Below are 19,171 nucleotides of genomic sequence, written 5' to 3'. Positions count from 1 at the left end.
CAAAATAACGACAGCAATATAACTAATAACGAGTAATATAACCCAGAGACTACAATAAAAATATTTTAAATACTAGTTCCAAGAAACTATTTTAACACTTTAAATATAATATCTTGATATATTTGTTTCAAACTTATTTAGATATTTTTCTAAGATAAATTAAGTACTAATTCCTCAACATTAGGTCAGTTCTCCTTCCTGTAACTTTCCCAAAAGTAACATCTGGCTCAGAGTGTTGAATAGTCCTCCAGTAAGGATTATGTGCTCCTTCTCTACAGTAGTTTTCATGTAATCAACTGTCAATAGTGTTAAGTTAGGAGCCAGGAAATTGGGTTTCTGTTTGTGGCTCTGATAGTGATCATGTGTCCTGAGTAGGTCTCTGAGCTTCAGTTCCTTCACCTATAAGATGATGGGATGAAATTGGATAGATGGGCCTTCTTGGCTCTCAGATTCTAGTGTCAGTGAGGACTAAAGGAATTTAAGTGTTTTGTGGCACTATACATTTAGGAAACTGAAAGAATAAAGCCTGCAAATTTGAATGGCATAATTGGCATATAAGTTCCATATAAAAATTGTTTTTTCATCTTAATGGATGACCATATAGATACAATATATATAATTTAAAGATGAATATATTTACTTGCATATTATAACTGTTTTATTCTTATTCTTTAAATCAGATTTAGAGAAATAGCAGGATCCTTAGAAGCAGCACTTATAGATGGGCTAGAAGAAGCTCCAGGTAACTTGCTTATAACGTGTAATTGACAAAATGTGACTGAATGTTAAATGTTACATAAACAAATCATCTAGATATTAACCTTATGGTATTTTAAGAACTGGATACTTAAGACACTCAGGTAGTTAAAAAAAACAAACCATCATATATATTTTTTTAATTGACCAGGCAATGGAGAAACTAGAGGGATCAATTTCATTGCTGCTTACTAATCTAGAAATATCAAAATTATCATCATCTTTAAGTGTAACACAATTTGCATTCTGACTTTACTACATAAAAACATTGCACCTTAATGGATGTATAAATATCCATTTTTCATAGAAAAATTATTGGAACATCACAACAAAGCATGAATGTGATTCAGTCTTCTGTATTGGTCTCTATTTTCTAATACAATGAGAGTCCTTTGGTTAGTATTCCAAAAATGGGACTAATATTTAGATTTAGAATGAGAATCAACATTTTCTTCCCTCAGATTTGACTGGACAACAAGGTCTCTCTCCTAGGTGTCCCATAGCTGACATGTAACCATTAAAATATTTTAGCACAATCCTGTGACCCATTATTTCTATGTATTGTAATCATTTTTCAGTGAGAATGATTTGATTGTATCTAGGAACCATCATATTATTTATTCTCTGAACATTTCTATAGGGTTTCCTTGTGAGGAAAAAAAGAGCACATGAATTTTGTAGCTAGCTGTTGCCCAGGCTAGAAATAAGATATTATTTAGCATAACTCATTCATCTGGAAATGGAAGAAACCTTACAGAGCACCTAGTCAGGTAGCATTTAATTCCCAATTGCACGAATATGGATGTATTAAGATAGGAGTAAGAGAAATAATGGCAGAAAAGAAATAAAAGTCCATAAACTTAATTTGATTGATATGGTGCATAACTTCTTATATTATTATTCTCTATACACCCCCCTCAAAATTCGTTTCTTAGTGTTCTGAGTGATTTTGGCATTTGTCAAATATTCACTAGATAACATTTAAAGAAAGGGAGCAAGAAGAATGTTTTATCATCAATAAATGAGCTTTGATTTAATAAATTGCTTTCTGACTATAATGTATTTCCATTATGGTTGTTTCACTTAGTCAGTAAAGAATTGTGATGAAAAAGACATTTCTTAATGAAAGAATTTTATTATTATTAGCTTAGGGGTCATCTTAACAGTATTGGCAAACTATGTAACTATCCACATAACTTGGGAATAAACTTATTTCTTCACAGCAATCAGCTGGTTTAAAATATCACCTTATTGGTTTTAGAATAGCATGGAATGAAAAGATTAGATTGTTACATAAGACTTACAAAAAATTTATAGATCATAATGGACTTAAGGTGATTGGGATCCCTTAAATGTATGTTTTTTCCCCCCTAGCTGGGAGCTCATTTTGCCTTTTGGCCTCTCATATGGCATGGGTCAGTCTTATGAAGTGTTGGTCAGATCAGATGTTTTTACCATTGCTAGCACACCGTCTGTGGAAACTCACTTTACAGATTTTAGCCCGGTACTCCATGTTTGTTAACGAGGTAAGGGCTGAATGCTTGCAAGTGTTAATCATCATTGATCTAAGTTAAATACTGTAATGAGATTTAACCCTGTCTTCTTAAAAGTATTCTTCAGAAAGCTCAAGAGGGCAGATTTATATTATGGAAAGTTAATTTTTTTTTTCTAAATTCTAATGGGCTACCACTTACTTGCTAAAAATTATCAGGCCTTTAGTTTTTTATTTAAGTATTGTTTTAAGATTCATTTACTGTCACATTTTTACTGCTTTGTATTTCTTGAAAAACATCTACTGAAAGTTTCTTTTTTCATTCATTATTTCAAAAAAGTCATAGGAGCTTGCTCCTGTTAAGCAAATACTAGTCTGTTAGTAGATGCTTACCTGAATATCCTTTATGTATCCCTACATAAAGCTAAGTTTAATTTGACATCTTCAATAAGTCATTTTTTGGCAATTATAATATTCTGAAAGATTTGTTTAATCTTTAAATTTTTTTCAGTTATTACTCAGACCTATCTCCAATGAAAGTGCCAAGGATAATAAAAAATCCTCCATAACTAGTAACAAGGAGTCTTCTTCCATTACCCAAGGAACCAGTGAGGACCAAGGAAATGGTATTTCTGAAACTCAGGCTGTAGCTTTCATTTCCAATACGCAGCTTATATATGTGGTTGCAGATCTTGACAAACTTCAAGAACAAGTAGGCATACATTCCAGTGTTGATTATAAATGCTAATATTAATCAGTTTGCATTATAATAGTTACTGTTAATTTTTGCAAAACTGGGCATGATGAGGAGCATATAATATATGGAAAGAGCTTGGAGAGATTTTTTTTTCCCCCTATCCTGCCTAGATGAAAATCAAAACTATGCAGGACAGGTACTATACTGTCTTCTTCTTGAATTATTCACATTTCTTGAGAAGTGCCAAAAATCATGCTTCTTTCTTTGTATTTGTTTTTGATAACATAAATTGAAATTTTTAAATATATATATTGACACTCCCACTGCTTTTTCATGCTTACTTTATCATAGTAGCCTCACACATCTTATATGAATATAATCTGTGTGTAGTGAATTTTTATTTTGAGTTTACTTAAAGAAATAATTGCTGGTAAAAATTAGTCTTCAAATAAGCTTTATTAACTGCTTAGATATTAATAGTTTTTTTTTTCTTTTTGGAATGTATATAACTGTTAGTTTAAAGAGAATATCTGGTGTGCATGTTCATAAAGCCCTCTGAAGTACAGTTTTGTTTTTGGTCTGTATCCCCCCAACTCCCAGCATGAAAATATGGTATTTTGTGCTGTATGAATAAATAAGATTGTGTTATTTGGTCAAAAATGTACTTTTGTAAGCTTTTTTATATAGTAAGATTATCAAAATATTGTTTCTACTTTTTAAGTTCCTATATAATAATCACTAATTGTACTTTTTACTACATTTATTATTAAATACACTTATAAGGAAAGCTTTATCAAGATTATTAGGCATGTCAATTATAGCTTTATAATAAACAATAATGTCATCATTGTGGAGCAAAAAGTGCACATATTTCTAAAAAGCAACAGAATGCATCATTTGTTTATTTCAGCTTCCAGAACTCTTGGAAATAATCAGACCCAAACTTGAAGTAATTGGTTTCAAGAATTTTTTCTCTATCTCAGGTAAAAAAAATAGAATTTAACAATTCTTTAACCAATAAATTAACATTTTTTAAAAACTTAATAATGAACATCTTTATTTTTCTTCAGCTTTTGAAATGTGTTCTTAACTTTTATCCTATGCATTATTTAGTTTATTTTAATATTCCATTTAATTATTTTAATAAAAGTTCTTGTTTTAACTTTGATTTAGAGATTTAGATTCTTGTTGATATTGTAAAATAGCATATAATATTTAAAATAAAACTTACATTTTACCTTGGAAAGAAGTTTAACTTGAATGTTTATGCTTCAACAGCAGCCCTTGAAGATTCTCGAATTTCTTTATCCTCCTGCATGCCTTCCCTGAGTAACAAGATTATCCAAGACTTGAGTGAGTCCTGCTTCAGTTATTTGAAATGTGCCCTAGAAGTTCCTAGACTTTACCGAAGAACCAATAAGGTCAGTCTTATTAAACAAAAACTATTTCTTTTCCAAAGATAAAGCAACTAAATAAGATAACACAGAACATTAAAATAACCCAGTTTGGTTAAAACAAAGTATTTAACTGGGAAAGCTAAATAGTCACCAGATTGTTGAGGGCCTCGGATGCCTGGAATAAACTGATTACTGAATAAACTAAATAGCTTTATTTATTAGACCATTGGAACCCATAGATAGTTTCTTAGTTGAGCTGTATGATCCAGAGATGTGTGCATTAGGAAAGGTTAGTTAGAAAAGGATAGACTAGAGGCAGTATGTTTAGTTAGGATGGTACTTAGCTATTAAAATTGTAAAATGTGAGAACTGAAAGGTCCTTTAAAGATGAACATGTCCAAATCCATCTTTTCATAGATACTAAACTACAACTCAGAAAAAATGAACTTGTCCAGGGTCACAGAAAGAATAACTAACCTAGGAGCCCTTAGGTGGTACAGTGGATAGAGCACCAGCTCCTGAAGTCAGGAGGACCTGAGTTCAACTCTGGCCTTAGACTCTTAACATTCCTAGCTGTGTGACTTATCCCCAGTTGTCCCAGCGGGAAAAAAAAAGAATAGCTGACCTAAGAGTGAGACTTAGGTCATCTGAAGCCAAGTTACACTGTGATTGTTGCAGTAGAAGCAAGGAAAGAAAAAACATAGAAGAAATCTATTAGAGAGGTAAAAGCAATAGTATGTGGCAATTAATGGGATAAAAGTGGTGAAAGAGAGAAGTAAGAGATGTTTTCATTCTAAGACAGGATAAATGGTTGCTACCATGAATAGAAATAGAAAAGCTAAAGTGAGGAATATGTTTGGGAGTAAAATTATTAGTTCAGTTTTAATCGTGCAAAGTTTGAAATGCTGATCATTTTGCCCAAGAGACAGCTGAAAATGTGAAACTAAAGCTCTGATGAGAGATTAGAAGTAGGCATCTAGATTTAAGAGTTATATCCACATAGATAATTATTAATGATAGTGATATCAGTGAAACATTGATAAATAGAGTCATGATAGAAGATTGGGTTGCCATGGGAGAGAAAAAGAACAAACACAGACTTGTGGTCCTTGGGGGCCACCCATAATTAAAAAGCAGAAGGAGCATGATGAGCCCACAAAGGAAACCAAAATAGAATGATCATAATTAGTAGATGAGACTCAAAAGCTAAAGGAGAGGGTATCAACAAGGAAGTGACCAGCAGCATCTGTTTACAAAGAGGTCAAGAAAGCTGAGAAGAGAAAAAAAACAGGTTTAGTAATATGGTTGTCAGTGATTCTAAAAAAATATTTTCACACGTGAACTGATGCTGAGTGACACAAAACTAGGAAAACATTGTACTCAGATACAAGATTGTGTGATGATCAACTATGATAGACTTGATTCTTATTAGCAATTCAGTGATTCAAGGCAACCCCAATAAATGGGATGGAAAATGCTATTGGCATCTAGAGAGAAACCTGTGGAAACTGAATGCGGATCAAAACATGCTATTTTCACCTTTTTTTTTTTTCTTGTGGTTTTTCTCTTTTGTTCTGGTTTATCCCTCCCAAATTGACTTAAGAAAATAATGTACAAAATGAATATACATGTAACCAAAAGAATTTTTTTAAATAAAAAATATAGATTTTCAGTAGAATTGTAGGGATAGAAACTACATTGAGAAGTAAGTTGAAGCCTTTATAAATTACTAACGACAGCAAGTATTGAATGCTTTTCTAAGGAGTTTGGCAGTGAAGGAAAAAAAAAAAGAGACAGGACAATGGATTGAAATCTTTCTTAGTGGTGTAAAATCACAAATGTTGAATATTTTTGGCTTTTTTTCCCTGACTTGATATTTTGCTCTGGTGTGACTCCCATTAGAGGCCATTTGAAATCAAAAGAAATGGGTCAGTCTAAATGCGCTTCTTTGTAGCCAGTGACTGATGAGACAAATTACTTACTAAACCTCTTTATTTTTACTTTCCCTATATTTATAATGGAATACTATTATTTGCATTACCTATTTTATAAAATAGTTATGAGACAGAATTTTCTAAATTGTATAAACTATGACAATTATTTAATAATCATAATATTCACAGATTATTATAAGGTTTTAAAGTTGGAAAACTATTTATTTATATGATTGGAAAAAGGCAGTCCTAATTTTCTGTTCTGCTTTAATACCTGCTTGATCTATTGTTCTCTCCCTATCCAGTGTTATTCTTACTATTCTTCTAGAGCAGGGGTCCTCTAACTTTTTAAATAGGGGCTAGTTCACTGTCCCTCAGACTGTTGGAGGGCCAGACTATAGAAAAACAAAAACATTGTTTTGTGGGCCTTAGAAACTTCATAGCCCTGGGTGAGGGGGATAATCATCCTCAACTGCCGCATCTGGCCCACGACCATAGTTTGAGGACCCCTGTTCTAGAGTATTCAAGAGATCTGTCTTTTTTTTCCTATCATTTCTTTTTCATCTTTCCTATAGTTTATTTTCATTTCATTTGCTATTAACAGATACCCAGGAAATGTTAAGCAAACTTACTATTCTAAAAGACCCTTTGAAATTATCAAAATCAATTTCTTATTTAGCAGGTCCATTATTTGGTCAGCTTTATAAGGATATATAAGGACTCTACAATTTCCTTCACATCTCACTGTTAACAGTTGTGCTGTACAAAGTAGATATGACAGAAAGGCTCTTGGCTTCTCTGGCTAGAGATTTATAGCCAAAGCCTATATTTTATGTCTCAGATGCAAAGAAACACTGTGAGTCCTTTCCTAGAGTGCTAAGTTTTATCATATAGAATGTTGCATTTTACCTCTTCTCTTCTCATTTGCAGTAACCATTTGGAGATTGGAGAAGGGAGCTGTTTTTTAGAATGATGGTCTTCTGTTTTTCATATCCTTCATAGCCCAATTGTTTTCTTCGTTCATTCAGCAGCTTCTTATGTAGCTATGTCTTACCTTAAAACACTCCATGACTTTCTCCAAATGAAGGTCTAGTGCAGCATGAATTTAACATTGAGATTTTTGAATGAGTTCTGATTCTCTTCCACTTTTCTTCCTACCTCAATTTTCCCCTCTTCACCCCTGTGTCAACACAATTACAGGAGGCCCCTACCAAAGCTTCATCCTACGTGGACAGTGCCCTGAAGCCCTTCTATTTACTTCAGAGTGAGCACAAGGAGAAACTCAAGCAATCAATAGTTCATCAATGGTTAGAAGGTGCACTTTCGGAAAGTACTCACAAGTAAGTCATATGATAGTAGAAATGTATGAAATGCTCTGTTTCAAAAAAATGTCCCAAGCCAGAGAGAGATTAGAAAATCAGATTCATAGAAGGTAAAATAGCTGAAAAGGTAAGAGCCTTTACTCTGTTGATATTTCAGAAATATGTACCTTTTGATTTGTAATACAGACTCTCTCCCCATCATCCCTGATCTCCTCTCATTTTGAAAGGTTTGAATAGCAGCCAACTTCCTGGACTTCTCTAAAGAACAATTTTCCAAACATTTTCTTACTTGTGCTGCACCCCCCCCCCCCCCAAACTCTTGTTTTGAGTTTGAATTGTGCATAGGTTATACTCTCTGCCATTTTTCCGTTTCATTTTCACCTAAGGCAGGCTCTTTCTTAAGATGTATGCACATCTTCTAAAATCCTCCTGCATCCTATTTTCTGGCTTGACTAAGAGCCTCAGAAAAATCTCTTTTAAGCTCTCATAATTTGACCCCCTTTTGTACTTTACCTCCTTTACATAATCATGTTCCTTATAGAGCATGCTCAGGCTCCTGACTCCATGTTTTCATTGGCTGCTCTTAGAATCTTTCTTTTGATATCTGCTTCCTGGCTTCTTTCATGACAACTCAAATCTTAACCTCTACAAGAAGCCTTTTTCAGCTCCTCCGCTGCTAGTACCTTCCCTTTGAGATTCCATTTACACTGTACAAATCTTATATATGTATTTTTGTTGCCTACTGTCTCTTACATCGAAATGAAGATTCCTTACAAGATTTTGCAAAGGTGAATGTTGAAAACTATCTTTGCATGTATTTGGAAAAATAAAAAGCTATTTTAAAAAACCCTAAAAAAAATGATAATGATTCACACATAAATCCCTCCCCCCAAAAAAAAACCCCCAAAACTGTAAGTTCCTTGAACGTAAGAATAGTGTTTATCACTTTCTTTGCATTTCTACTGCTTAGCACAGTAACTTAGCACATCATAAGAATTGACTAATATTAATTGCTATTTACTAGCTGACTTATCCATCTTCCTTTATTCTCTGCTTTTTTCTTCCTGTACCTTTTTTTAACCTCCCTCATTCTTCTTTCTTTTTGTCCCATTTTCCCTTTCCTTTTTACACTTCTTTTCTTTTCCTTTCTTTGCCTTTTCCATTCTACTTGAGTCAAAATATGACCCAATCTTGACATATAAATGAAAATAGTAATAGTGACACATGTATCATTGATCAAGGAGCATTTATTAAGCATCTCCTCTCTGCCAAGGAAATATTTTGAAGTTAAACATAATAAAAAAAACAGTAGCATTAGCTTTCAAGATTCTTGAAAGAACCCAGAAAATTTTCAACATAGTTCACACAGGTGTCTTTCTATTTCTTTTTTAAAATAAACTTTTTAAAAGCATCACAATTCATAAAATAAAGGTTTTTAGGGATCAGTCTTGGCTTGAGTGTTAGACTTCAATATATATTACTATTTCAAGTTCCAAATAACCTTTCAGATCACTTTTGGAAAAAGCCTATTTGTAAGTTGGCAAGTACCTGTACTTAGGATTGAATGATTTGAAATAAGCAAGTTTTATTGCAAATGTTGTTATTTAGGGGTGTGATTTAACTTTTTCCATACCATCTGGATCTTCGTTATCTGACTTGGTCAGACCTCATGGAGAGAGCTGCACTTGAAATAATGAGACTTACATTCAAACCTAATTCAACCCCATACTTGGTTCTCAATAATCAGCAAACCTTGTAACCTTTCAGAGCCTTAATTTTCTCACCTGTGAAATAGAGATAATAATACTTTGACTACTTATCTACAGCATCATTATGAACAAAGTGTTCTGCAAATCTTTAAAGACTCTATATAAAAGTGAATAGTTGTTAATGTTGACAGTCCACACAAAAGCTGCAATGTATTCTTATTTTCTCTGACTTCAAAGAGAAGCTATAAGGTAACTCTACACATTTGAAACCATCTTCCTTAATACTTGATACTTAATACATCCACTGAGGATGGACATTGAATTGGAAGATTAGTTATTTGCTCGAATGTGTGTTTTTCCCTAGACTTTGCTCTGCATGTTGCATTGTTGTGTTTGTCTCATACTTAAATTTCTTAGGCTTCTTTCTAATCCTCTACTATGTTTCTCATATTTTTTTAGGTATTATGAAACCATATCTGATGTTCTCAGTTCTGTGAAAAAGATGGAAGAGAGTCTAAAAAGACTAAAGCAAGCCAGAAAAACTGTCACACCCCTCCCTGTTGGCACAAATGGCGGCATGAGTGATGACAACAAGATCAGACTCCAGCTGGCCTTGGATGTTGAGTCCTTAGGAGAACAGGTATTGTGATTCACTGCTCCAGTTCCTTTGTTTCTGAAACTGAGGCCCTTAAAAGTGGGCCAAAACACAGCACTGAACACCCAGCCACAAATAAGCGCAACCCAGAGACATGATGGCTTGGGAATTACCACTTAAGTGCCAGTTGAGGTGTTGAGTAGGTACGTGGAAGGAAAGAAGTGAGCATTCCATTTGACTTTGGATGTCTTTGAAGACTAGACCTTTTATTGGGGTAACCAACAAACAGGAAGACATTGAAAAGGGAGAGAGAAGAGATAGTGGTTCGGTAATAATAAGCAGAGAAGTGCAGTTACTGACAGTGGAGCAAAGAGCACTAGGACTGAGGACAGGGCATATAGCAGGAGGCTGGGGTGGGGGAATATTTAAGTATAGCAAATATTAAGTACTTAGCATGCCCCAGACACTATTAAGACAAAAATTAATATTCTCTCTCATTCTATTAAGGGAATAGCACATACACAGATAAGTAAATACAGATCATGGAGAGAAGTAGGATTCTGGGGTAATCAGAAAAGCTGACAGAACCAGGTATTTCAGGGACAGAAGTGAAAGTGACAGACTAGGGAAAGGGTTCATCGTAGGAGATAACATATTCTATAGCAAGCATGCCACTTTGTTTAGAATGACTAAGGTGTATCTTTTGGATTCAGGCAGTAACCATATTAAATGCCCAACAGAGAAGGTTGTATTTTATACCTAAGGTTATCCAAGTGGCCCAGAAGGTAGAGAGAACACTGCATAGAATCAGAAAGACTAGTTCAAATCCAGCCTCAGACATGTACTAGCTGTTTGACTCTGGGAAAGCCACTTAACCTCTGCTTGCTTCCATTTCCTTATCTGTAAAATGAGGACAATAATAGCACCTACTTTACAAAGTTATAAAGAGCAAGTAAAATAATAGTGTAAAACACTTAATGGAGTGACTGGTACATAGTAAGTGCCATGTAAATGCTATGGTCTTTCCTAGAAGGATGGAAGCTACTGCAGGTTCTTGATGAGGGCAGTGATATTGTCAATTCTCTACTTTAGGAATATTAAATTAGCATCTATGTAAAGATAAAAGAAACAGATGGGAAGCAGGCAGATCATTTAGAAGTCTCTTTTTATAGTGCAATTTATGAGAGCTATTGGGGGGTGGCCATGGGATTGTGGAGAAGAAGTGATATCATCGACAAGATCAAGAAATAGATTATAAAAGAGAGATTAAATAAAGTGAACAAAGACTATTCCAGAGTTGCTAATCTGAGAGTAACTAGAAGGATGTAACTTCAACAGACAGAAAGGTAAGTGAGGAGAAGGAGAAGATCTAAGTTTAAGTGGAAAGATGAGCTTTATATTTGACAAATTATTGTTCAAAAAGTTAAAATATAGTTTTATCACTTAAGGTTGACCTCCAGGTACCTGGAAAAATTACAAAGCAACTCAGGGTTCCAGATAGCTGAGGTTTTGCTATATAATGCTCTAAAAGTGCTCCTAATCATAGGTCTTGACCACATTGCTAATATAAAGTAGAAAGAAAAATGTTTACATATGATTTGCAGGCATGTACATTTTATCTATTTGTGCATCCTGCAAATTATGACATACCTGTTGCTCCGGAGCTTTCACTCCAAATTAAAAGTGGGAAGATTTTCATCTTGATATTTATGTTGCATCTGACTGAGAAAACAAATACTTCACATATAACATAAGAATAGCCTTTATACATAAGAACACTATGTCTTTAGTTTAAAAATAATCTGGGTGAAGACCCCAGCTTTTGGGATAAGAATTCATTATTTGACAAAAATTGCTGGGAAAATTGGAAATTAATATGGCAGAAACTAGGCATTGACCTATACTTAACACCGTACACGAAGATAAGATCAAAATGAGTTCGTGATCTAGGCATAAGGAATGAGATTATAAATAAATTAGAAGAACATAGGATTGTTTACTTCTTAAATCTGTGGAGGAGGAAGGAATTTGTGACCAAAGAAGAACTAGAGATTATTATTGATCACAAAATAGAAAATTTCGATTATATTAAGTTAAAAAGCTTTTGTACAAATAAAACTAATGCAGACAGGCTTAGAAGGGAAGCAATAAACTAGGAAAGCATTCTTACAGCTAAAGGTTCTGATAAAGGCTTCATTTCCAAAATATATAGACAATTGACTCTAATTTATAAGAAATCAAGCCATTCTCCAGTTGATAAATGGTCAAAGGATATTAACAGACAATTTATGGATGAAGAAATAGAAATTATTTCTAGTAATATGAAAAGGTGTTCCAAATCATTATTGATGAGAGAAATGCAAATTAAGAAAACTCTGAGATACCATTACATACCTGTCAGATTGGCTAAGATGACAGGAAAAGATAATGTTGGAGGGGATGTGGGAAAACTGGGACACTGTTGCATTGTTGGTAGTATTGTGAATGGATCCAACCATTCTGGAGAACAATTTGGAATTATGCTTAAAAAGTTATCAAACTGTGCGTACTCTTTGATCCAGTGGTGTTACTATTTGACTTATATCCCAAAGAGATCTTAAAGCAGGGAAAGGGACCCATATGTGCAAAAATGCTTATGGCAGCCCTTTTTGTAGTGGCAAGAAACTGGAAACTGAGTGGATGCCCATCAACTAGAGAATGGCTGAATAAATTGGGGAATGTTATAGAATATTATTGTTCTATCAGAAATGACCAGCAGGATGAATACAGAGAGGCTTGGAGAGACTTATAAGAACTGATGCTAAGTGAAATGAGCAGAACCATGAGTCATTATACACTTCAACAACAATACTTCATGATGATCAATTCCAATGGATGTGGCTCTCTTCAACAATGAGAGGATCCAAATCAGTTCCAATTGATCTGTAATGAACAGAACCAGCTACACCCAGAGAAAAAACACTGGGAAATGAAAATGGACCACAACATAGTATTTCCACTCTTTCTGTTATTGTTTGCTCACATTTTTGTTTTTTCTTCTCAGGTTATTTTTACCTTCTTTCTAAATCTGATCTTTCTTGTGCAACAAGATAATTATATAAATATGTACACATATATTGTATTTAATATATACTTTAACATATTTAACATGTATGGGACTACCTGTCATCTAGGGGAGGGAGTGGAGGCAAGGAGGGGAAAAGTTGAAACAAAAGTTTTTGCAAGGGTCAATGTTGAAAAATTACCCATATAAAAAGCTATAATTGAAAAAAATACATCTGGGTGGATTAAAAAAACATTTTCACCCAAAACCTTATATTTGCTACGCCACTTTTAATACAGTTCTATTCAACACATCAGCTTGTTAAGTGATAGTTGTCCAGTTGTTTCCAGGTAAATTCTCAGGTTGCCAAGAAATTAAAAGTTCAGTACATCTTAAAAACTCTTTTAAAAAATCTTTCCCTTTAATTTTTTTTTTTTTTTTTGTTTCCATGTTTCCCTTGCCATGAAAATGCTCCTTGCATAAAAGATGTAGAAAAGGAACTTAATATACTTGAGTGATTGGTTCATTGATGGTGAGCTGTACTTTAACACATAAGGATCAGTTGGTGTGACTACTTAGAATAGTATTTGACTCATCAAGTAAATAAAATGTTTGCTTCAAAAGTAGTGAGGGTAGAAAGGAGAGTTGTTATCCAAGGATTAGGGTATTTTTCAGATTTATGAGAATACAGAGATCTCTCTTTTCCTCATTTAATATAAATAATGAGAACAAAATCTTTTTTTTTTTTTTTAATTTTCAGATGCAAAAGATGGGCCTTCAAACAAGCAACATAAAAAGCTTTACAGCTCTCATAGAGCTTGTCACAGCTGCCAAGGACCACGCAATGGCAGATCAGTCATAGATGTTTTGGAATACCCTTGAAAGGGGAACAGATTGTTGGACCTTTTAAACCTGAAAGGTGGCACTGCTCTCTTATTAATCCCTATGGAGTAATGAAGTGTTACTGAATACTTCTCCAGCAACAAGTCAGTGCATCTCCTTTCTACATGGTGGGGGTTTATTTCACAAGCTCTTCCATTATAGGGAAGACAGTGGGGGTTTTTGTTTTTTTTGAAACTTTCTACTATAGGTTACAAAGAAAATTATTTTTATTGTACATTAGTGTGAAAGAACTGATTTCTAAAATATGATTAAAGCAAAATATATCTACATATCTCTGTATACATATAAAAACTTGTCTTTCTGACACTACAGTTAGAAGAAAAAAAGATGTTGCAGTGAAGAACTCACAATTGATGGTATGGAGAGTTTCTTATTCCACTTTCCTTGAAATTAAATGAGTATCAATTATTGTGACTTTGAAAGAATAAACATTTAAATTTTGGTTCTCCACTTAGATACTCTTTATGAACTATGCTTCTGATAGGGATGCACATTATTCTGATTGTTGGTTATTAATTTTGGCTAGGAGACAATGCTAGTAAACATGAATTTATTTTCTGAAGAACTTCAAAACCAGATCTCTTTTCATTGTATATATCACTACTACTGTTGTTTTCCTTAATTAAAAAAAAGCGTGAATATCAAGAATGTGAGAAATCAAATAAACCAAGTTACATTTTGTCAAAGTATTGTAGAAAGACAGCAAAATTAAGCCAGGCTAAAGGGGAGAAAAGACAGAGGCGGATTATAAGCAGGGAGTCAGTGACCAGAATATAGAGGGATGGAGAAGGTGCAGCACATTGGAGCTGAGCAGCTGAACCCCTCAGAGTTATGACCTTTCATTAGAACAGTCTAATCCTAAAGGAAGAGGAGGACAGTTAAAGTGAGAAGCGGGAGAGGACCTGTTATAGTAGCGATATACTTACAACCTGATGGACCTAAACTCATCTTTTCAGATCTTTGTTGTGTTTAACTCCCTTCCCGTATCTGCAGGGAGAGGTGTGGTGTAATAATACTCATTTTTAGTGCAGACTGCTTATCCCTTCAGTAGATAACGTCTGTACTACAAAGCTATAGAGAAAGGAGATAGACAAGAATATTACATGATCCAGTGTGGCTGAATCATGAAGAAAAGTAGACTGAATGTGAGAAGATTGGAAGGTAGGGAAGAGACAAGGTTATAAAGAGTTTTAAATATTGAGTTATATATTTTGTCCTAGAACTAATAGAAATCCATAAGAATTTACTGAACAGAGGAGTGACATGGTCAGAACTACAAGATTTTGGCAGCCAAATGAAAGATGAGTAGAGAGGTTATTTGAGACATTGAGAGCAATGAGAAGGCTATTTCAATCCTTCAGGGAAGAGGTGATGAGGGAGGGCCTAAATTAGGATTGTGGTCTAGTTAGTGGAGAAAAAAGGGTGCATGTGAGAGATGGAGATAAATTAGAAAGCACGGCATCTAATTAGATATATGCAGTGAGAGAGGAGTTGAGAATTATGCCAAGCTTTCAAGCTCAGGTGGCTGGGAGAAGGGTAGTAGCTTCCATAGTCATAGAGAAATTCAAAAGACAGGAGGGCTTTGACGGGAGAGGGAGAGAAATGACTTCTGTTTTGAATATATTTAAAATCTATGGGACATCTGTTTCAAAATGTTCTACAGGCTTTTGGTGATTTGGAACTGATCTCAGAAGAGAAACTAAAGCTGGTAAGGGAATCATCTTTACAAAGTTAATTGAACTGAGAAGGTAGGGGAAGGGAATAGGATTGTTAAAATCATGAGTGAAAATATAGGCAAAAAGAGAAGGCCCTGGACAGAATTTCAGGAATACACAGTAAATATAATAGGATTGTAGGTCCAGCAGAAGCATCTCAGAAGGAGTCAAAAGAATTATCATAAAAACCTAGAGTAGAAAGAATATCCAGGGAGAAGATAGTCAATATTACCAAATGCAGGGAGCTCCCGGAGGATAAGGACTATGAAAAAGCCATCAAATTTGGCATTTAGTTCACTGGTAACTTCGGAGAGGGAGGTTTCATTTTGGTGATGAGATCAGAAATCAGCAAGTTTGGAAGAGTGAAAAGGAAGTAGAGAAAGGCATTTTGTAAATGGCACAGCTTAAAACAGGTTTGGAGTCTTCTACATGTATAATAAATCTAGTGGTGTGTAGCAATCTTATTTTAGCTTGGAGCACAGTGAGCCTTCCCCATCTTTTTTCTATCTCTTCTATACAGAATTACCTGCTACCCTGCTCAACCAAGGAAATACTTAGCATTACATAATTATTTTAACATGTTACATTACTTAGGGATTTTAACCATGTATTTATATACAAATATAAATAACAAATGTCCTATTCAATTATAACTGAATAGCATAATATTTTATATTAATTATGAACTCTATTCTTTTCCCTAAACACTTGAGTAAACTTAAGAGTAAAAAAGTGAGAGAGATCTCCATGTAGCTAACAACCCATGCTTTGGGATTCTTAGATTCTCCCTCAATATGGCTTCTTGATTGCCTGGTAATGTTGAGGAACAACTCTCCATTTTCTGTCTCATGTCTTCTGTATCTCTAAATACTAGTATATATCTGATAGCTTATTAGCTATATTGAGTTGTGTTGTTTTTTTTTTTTTCCTAAACAAAGATCATGGATTTAGAATGGAAAGTTTGTAAAGGTCATCTAGTCAAACTCCTTTCTTTTATAGATGAAGAAAGAGATTCCAGGTAGTTATGATTTGCCCTTGATCACACAAGCTGGGCAGAGCTGGGATTCAAATCAGGCTCCTTTGATTCCAAATCCAGTGTTTTTTTTACTATACCTTGTTGCCTTCTCATTTTAACTTTAAAATAACTCTTAGAATGCATACTTTTCCTATAGATCTATGACTCCTAATTGTAGATTCTTAATACAGACTAGGTTTCTTATTCCTTTGGCCACCAAGATCCTTTACCAAACTCCCCTGGACCTTCTCTCTACCCAGCACACAAGTGGAAGCATATAGTATTAAATTTCCCTCAGTTATTTTGGATACTTTTCTTAGTAAATGTGAAACCAGACTAAAAGCATTGTATTAACATTGTGTCTTATTTAAACTTCATATTTTCCATCAGCATTTGGCCCAACAGTTGGCACACAGTAGTAATTTTAAATAATTAATGTCTTTTGAAGGAATTGATTAATAAGTATTTATTAAGACTAACTATAATCCACACATTAGTGACACAAAACCATAAGTACAGTCCTCCTCGAGAAGATTACATTCTAATAGAGGAAATATTTCAAATAGAGGAATGAGACAAGTATTTTTATTTGGAAAGTTACAGAAGTGGTGAATAGAACTATAGGAGAGAAGATTGACACACCTTTTCTAGTAGTTATAATATCATTGGTTTGAATATAATACCAGAACTAAATAAGGTTATTAGAGAGGAACTGTAGAGTACACATCTGAAACAGCAAAACAGCTGGTAAGAAGATTATGGCCAAATCAAATGAACCATAAGTAAAGCAGCCAGCCTGCTATAGATGTTCACACAGGAAGCTCTTAGCAGTTTCCTGTACCTTAAGCCTCAAAATAGGAATTTCAGATCTGAAGAGATGAAATCTTCCAGGGCCTGGTCTCTAGCCAAGGTAATAAGATAGCTATCAAAATGGAGGAAAGGAAACTAACTTAATTCTTTAGTCTTTTAATGGATAGGTAGATAAGCTCTTCAAAGTCAGAAATTGTGTTCTACATTTTTGATAATTTATATATTGTTTTAAAAGGATCTTAACCTTTTTTTTTATGCGTGTATCATGGAGTCCTTTGACAATCAGGTAAAACTTATGGACCCTTCTCAAATTAATGTTTTTAAGGCATAAAATATGAGAAAACCAATTATACTATCTTTACATACAATTACCAAAATTTCCCCAAAAAGCAAGTTTACAAATCCTAGGTTAAGAATCCCCAATCAAAGGCAGAGTAAAGGTAGGGACTTACTAAGCTGGCTTCCCAACAGCTTAAAATTCTTTTAAATAATGACTCTAAACAAATTTTAGAGCATCATGAGACTCAAAAGATGGAGTGGAGCATACACCAAAGACAACTTAGAAGGTCAGCAAAAAAGGTCTGCTGCACCAGTGTGGGAGTTCAACACTCTGGCCACACCAGTGCTGTCCTGGCCCCAGCACCAGCAGAGCAGGAATGGGCTTTAGGTCAGTGGCAATACTGGTGGTTTCCAGACCTTCTCAATCCTGGGATACCAAGGACCACTTGGAAGGTCTTATAGGTTTATCAGTAGGGTGAGGGGGCCTTGGGAAACCAGCAAAACAGAAATAGACATGGGTACAATAGCAGCAATAGCTTCTGGAGGCCTCAGCTCACTGAAGATCTTTTTACTAGCACTGAGAAAATACTTATGGTCAGGTCCCTAGAAGGATCTCTGAAAACAGCTGGAGAAAACCTCTGAAACTTGAGACAGTGCACTCTCCTTCCTGCAAATGGAGCTTACTTTAACAGAGAGTTTAAAAGCCAAGTAACAGGCTGGGCAAATGAGCAGACTATAGAAAAGAGTCTGACCATAGAAAGTTACTACTATGGTCATAAGGAAGATCAAAACATACACTCAGACAAAGATAACAAAGTTAAACCTCCTACATCCAAAACCTCCAAGAAAAATAAGAATTGGTCTCAGACCTTAGAAGAAATCAAAATGGATTTTGAAAATCAAAAAAGAGAAATATAGGAAAAAATCGAGAAGAAACTTGAGTAGTACAAAAGGAATTACAAAAACCTAATGAGAAGAATGCCTTAAAAAGCAAAAATAGCCAAATGGGAAAGGCAGTACAAAAGCTCACTGAGGAAAATTAATCCTTGGAAAATTAGAATTGAATAAATGGAAGCTAATGATTTTATGAAAAATCAAGAAACCATAAAAGAAATTGAAAAAAAAAAAAAAGAAAAAGAAAGAAAACTGAAATGACTCATTGGAAAAACAACTGATCTGAAAAATACATTTAGGAGAAGTAATTTTAAAATTATTGGTCTACTTGAAAATCATGATAACAAAACAAAACAAAACAAAAAGCTAGCATCTTTCAAGAAATTATCAAGGGAAACTGTTCTGATATTCTAAAACCAGAGAGTAAAATAGAAATTGAAAGGATTCACCAATCAACCTCCTGAAAGATCCTAAAATGAAAACTCCCAGGAATATAGTCAAATTGCAGAACTTTTAGGTCAAGGAGAAAATATTGCAAGCATCCATAAAGAAACAATTCAAGTATAGTGGAACCACAATCAGGATAACCAAAGATTTAGCAGCTTCTATA

At 34.3% G+C, this 19,171-nt stretch overlaps 1 protein-coding gene across 2 annotated transcripts in view; it reads left to right on the top strand.

The window, feature by feature from the left end:
• Positions 1–14,298, top strand: part of COG2 (component of oligomeric golgi complex 2) — a 71,295-nt gene extending 56,997 nt beyond the window's left edge. Inside the window, exons 11-18 of one of the 2 annotated variants that reach the window (XM_012547978.3) lie at positions 681–742; positions 2,131–2,282; positions 2,760–2,960; positions 3,856–3,928; positions 4,227–4,366; positions 7,477–7,616; positions 9,767–9,947; positions 13,706–14,298. In XM_012547978.3, the coding sequence (XP_012403432.1) occupies positions 681–742; positions 2,131–2,282; positions 2,760–2,960; positions 3,856–3,928; positions 4,227–4,366; positions 7,477–7,616; positions 9,767–9,947; positions 13,706–13,807 (1,051 nt within the window). In that variant the 3' untranslated portion in view covers positions 13,808–14,298. Of the gene's footprint in view, positions 1–680; positions 743–2,130; positions 2,283–2,759; positions 2,961–3,855; positions 3,929–4,223; positions 4,367–7,476; positions 7,617–9,766; positions 9,948–13,705 lie in introns of both variants that reach the window. The other variant, XM_003767828.4, reaches the window with a different exon arrangement.
• Positions 14,299–19,171: the final 4,873 nt, after the last annotated feature.

Source organism: Sarcophilus harrisii, chromosome 4, assembly GCF_902635505.1.
Source record: "Sarcophilus harrisii chromosome 4, mSarHar1.11, whole genome shotgun sequence".
Classification (NCBI taxonomy): Eukaryota; Metazoa; Chordata; class Mammalia; order Dasyuromorphia; family Dasyuridae; genus Sarcophilus; species Sarcophilus harrisii.
Note: the sequence above shows the minus strand (reverse complement) of the source record. Positions and strands in the feature narration are given on the sequence as shown.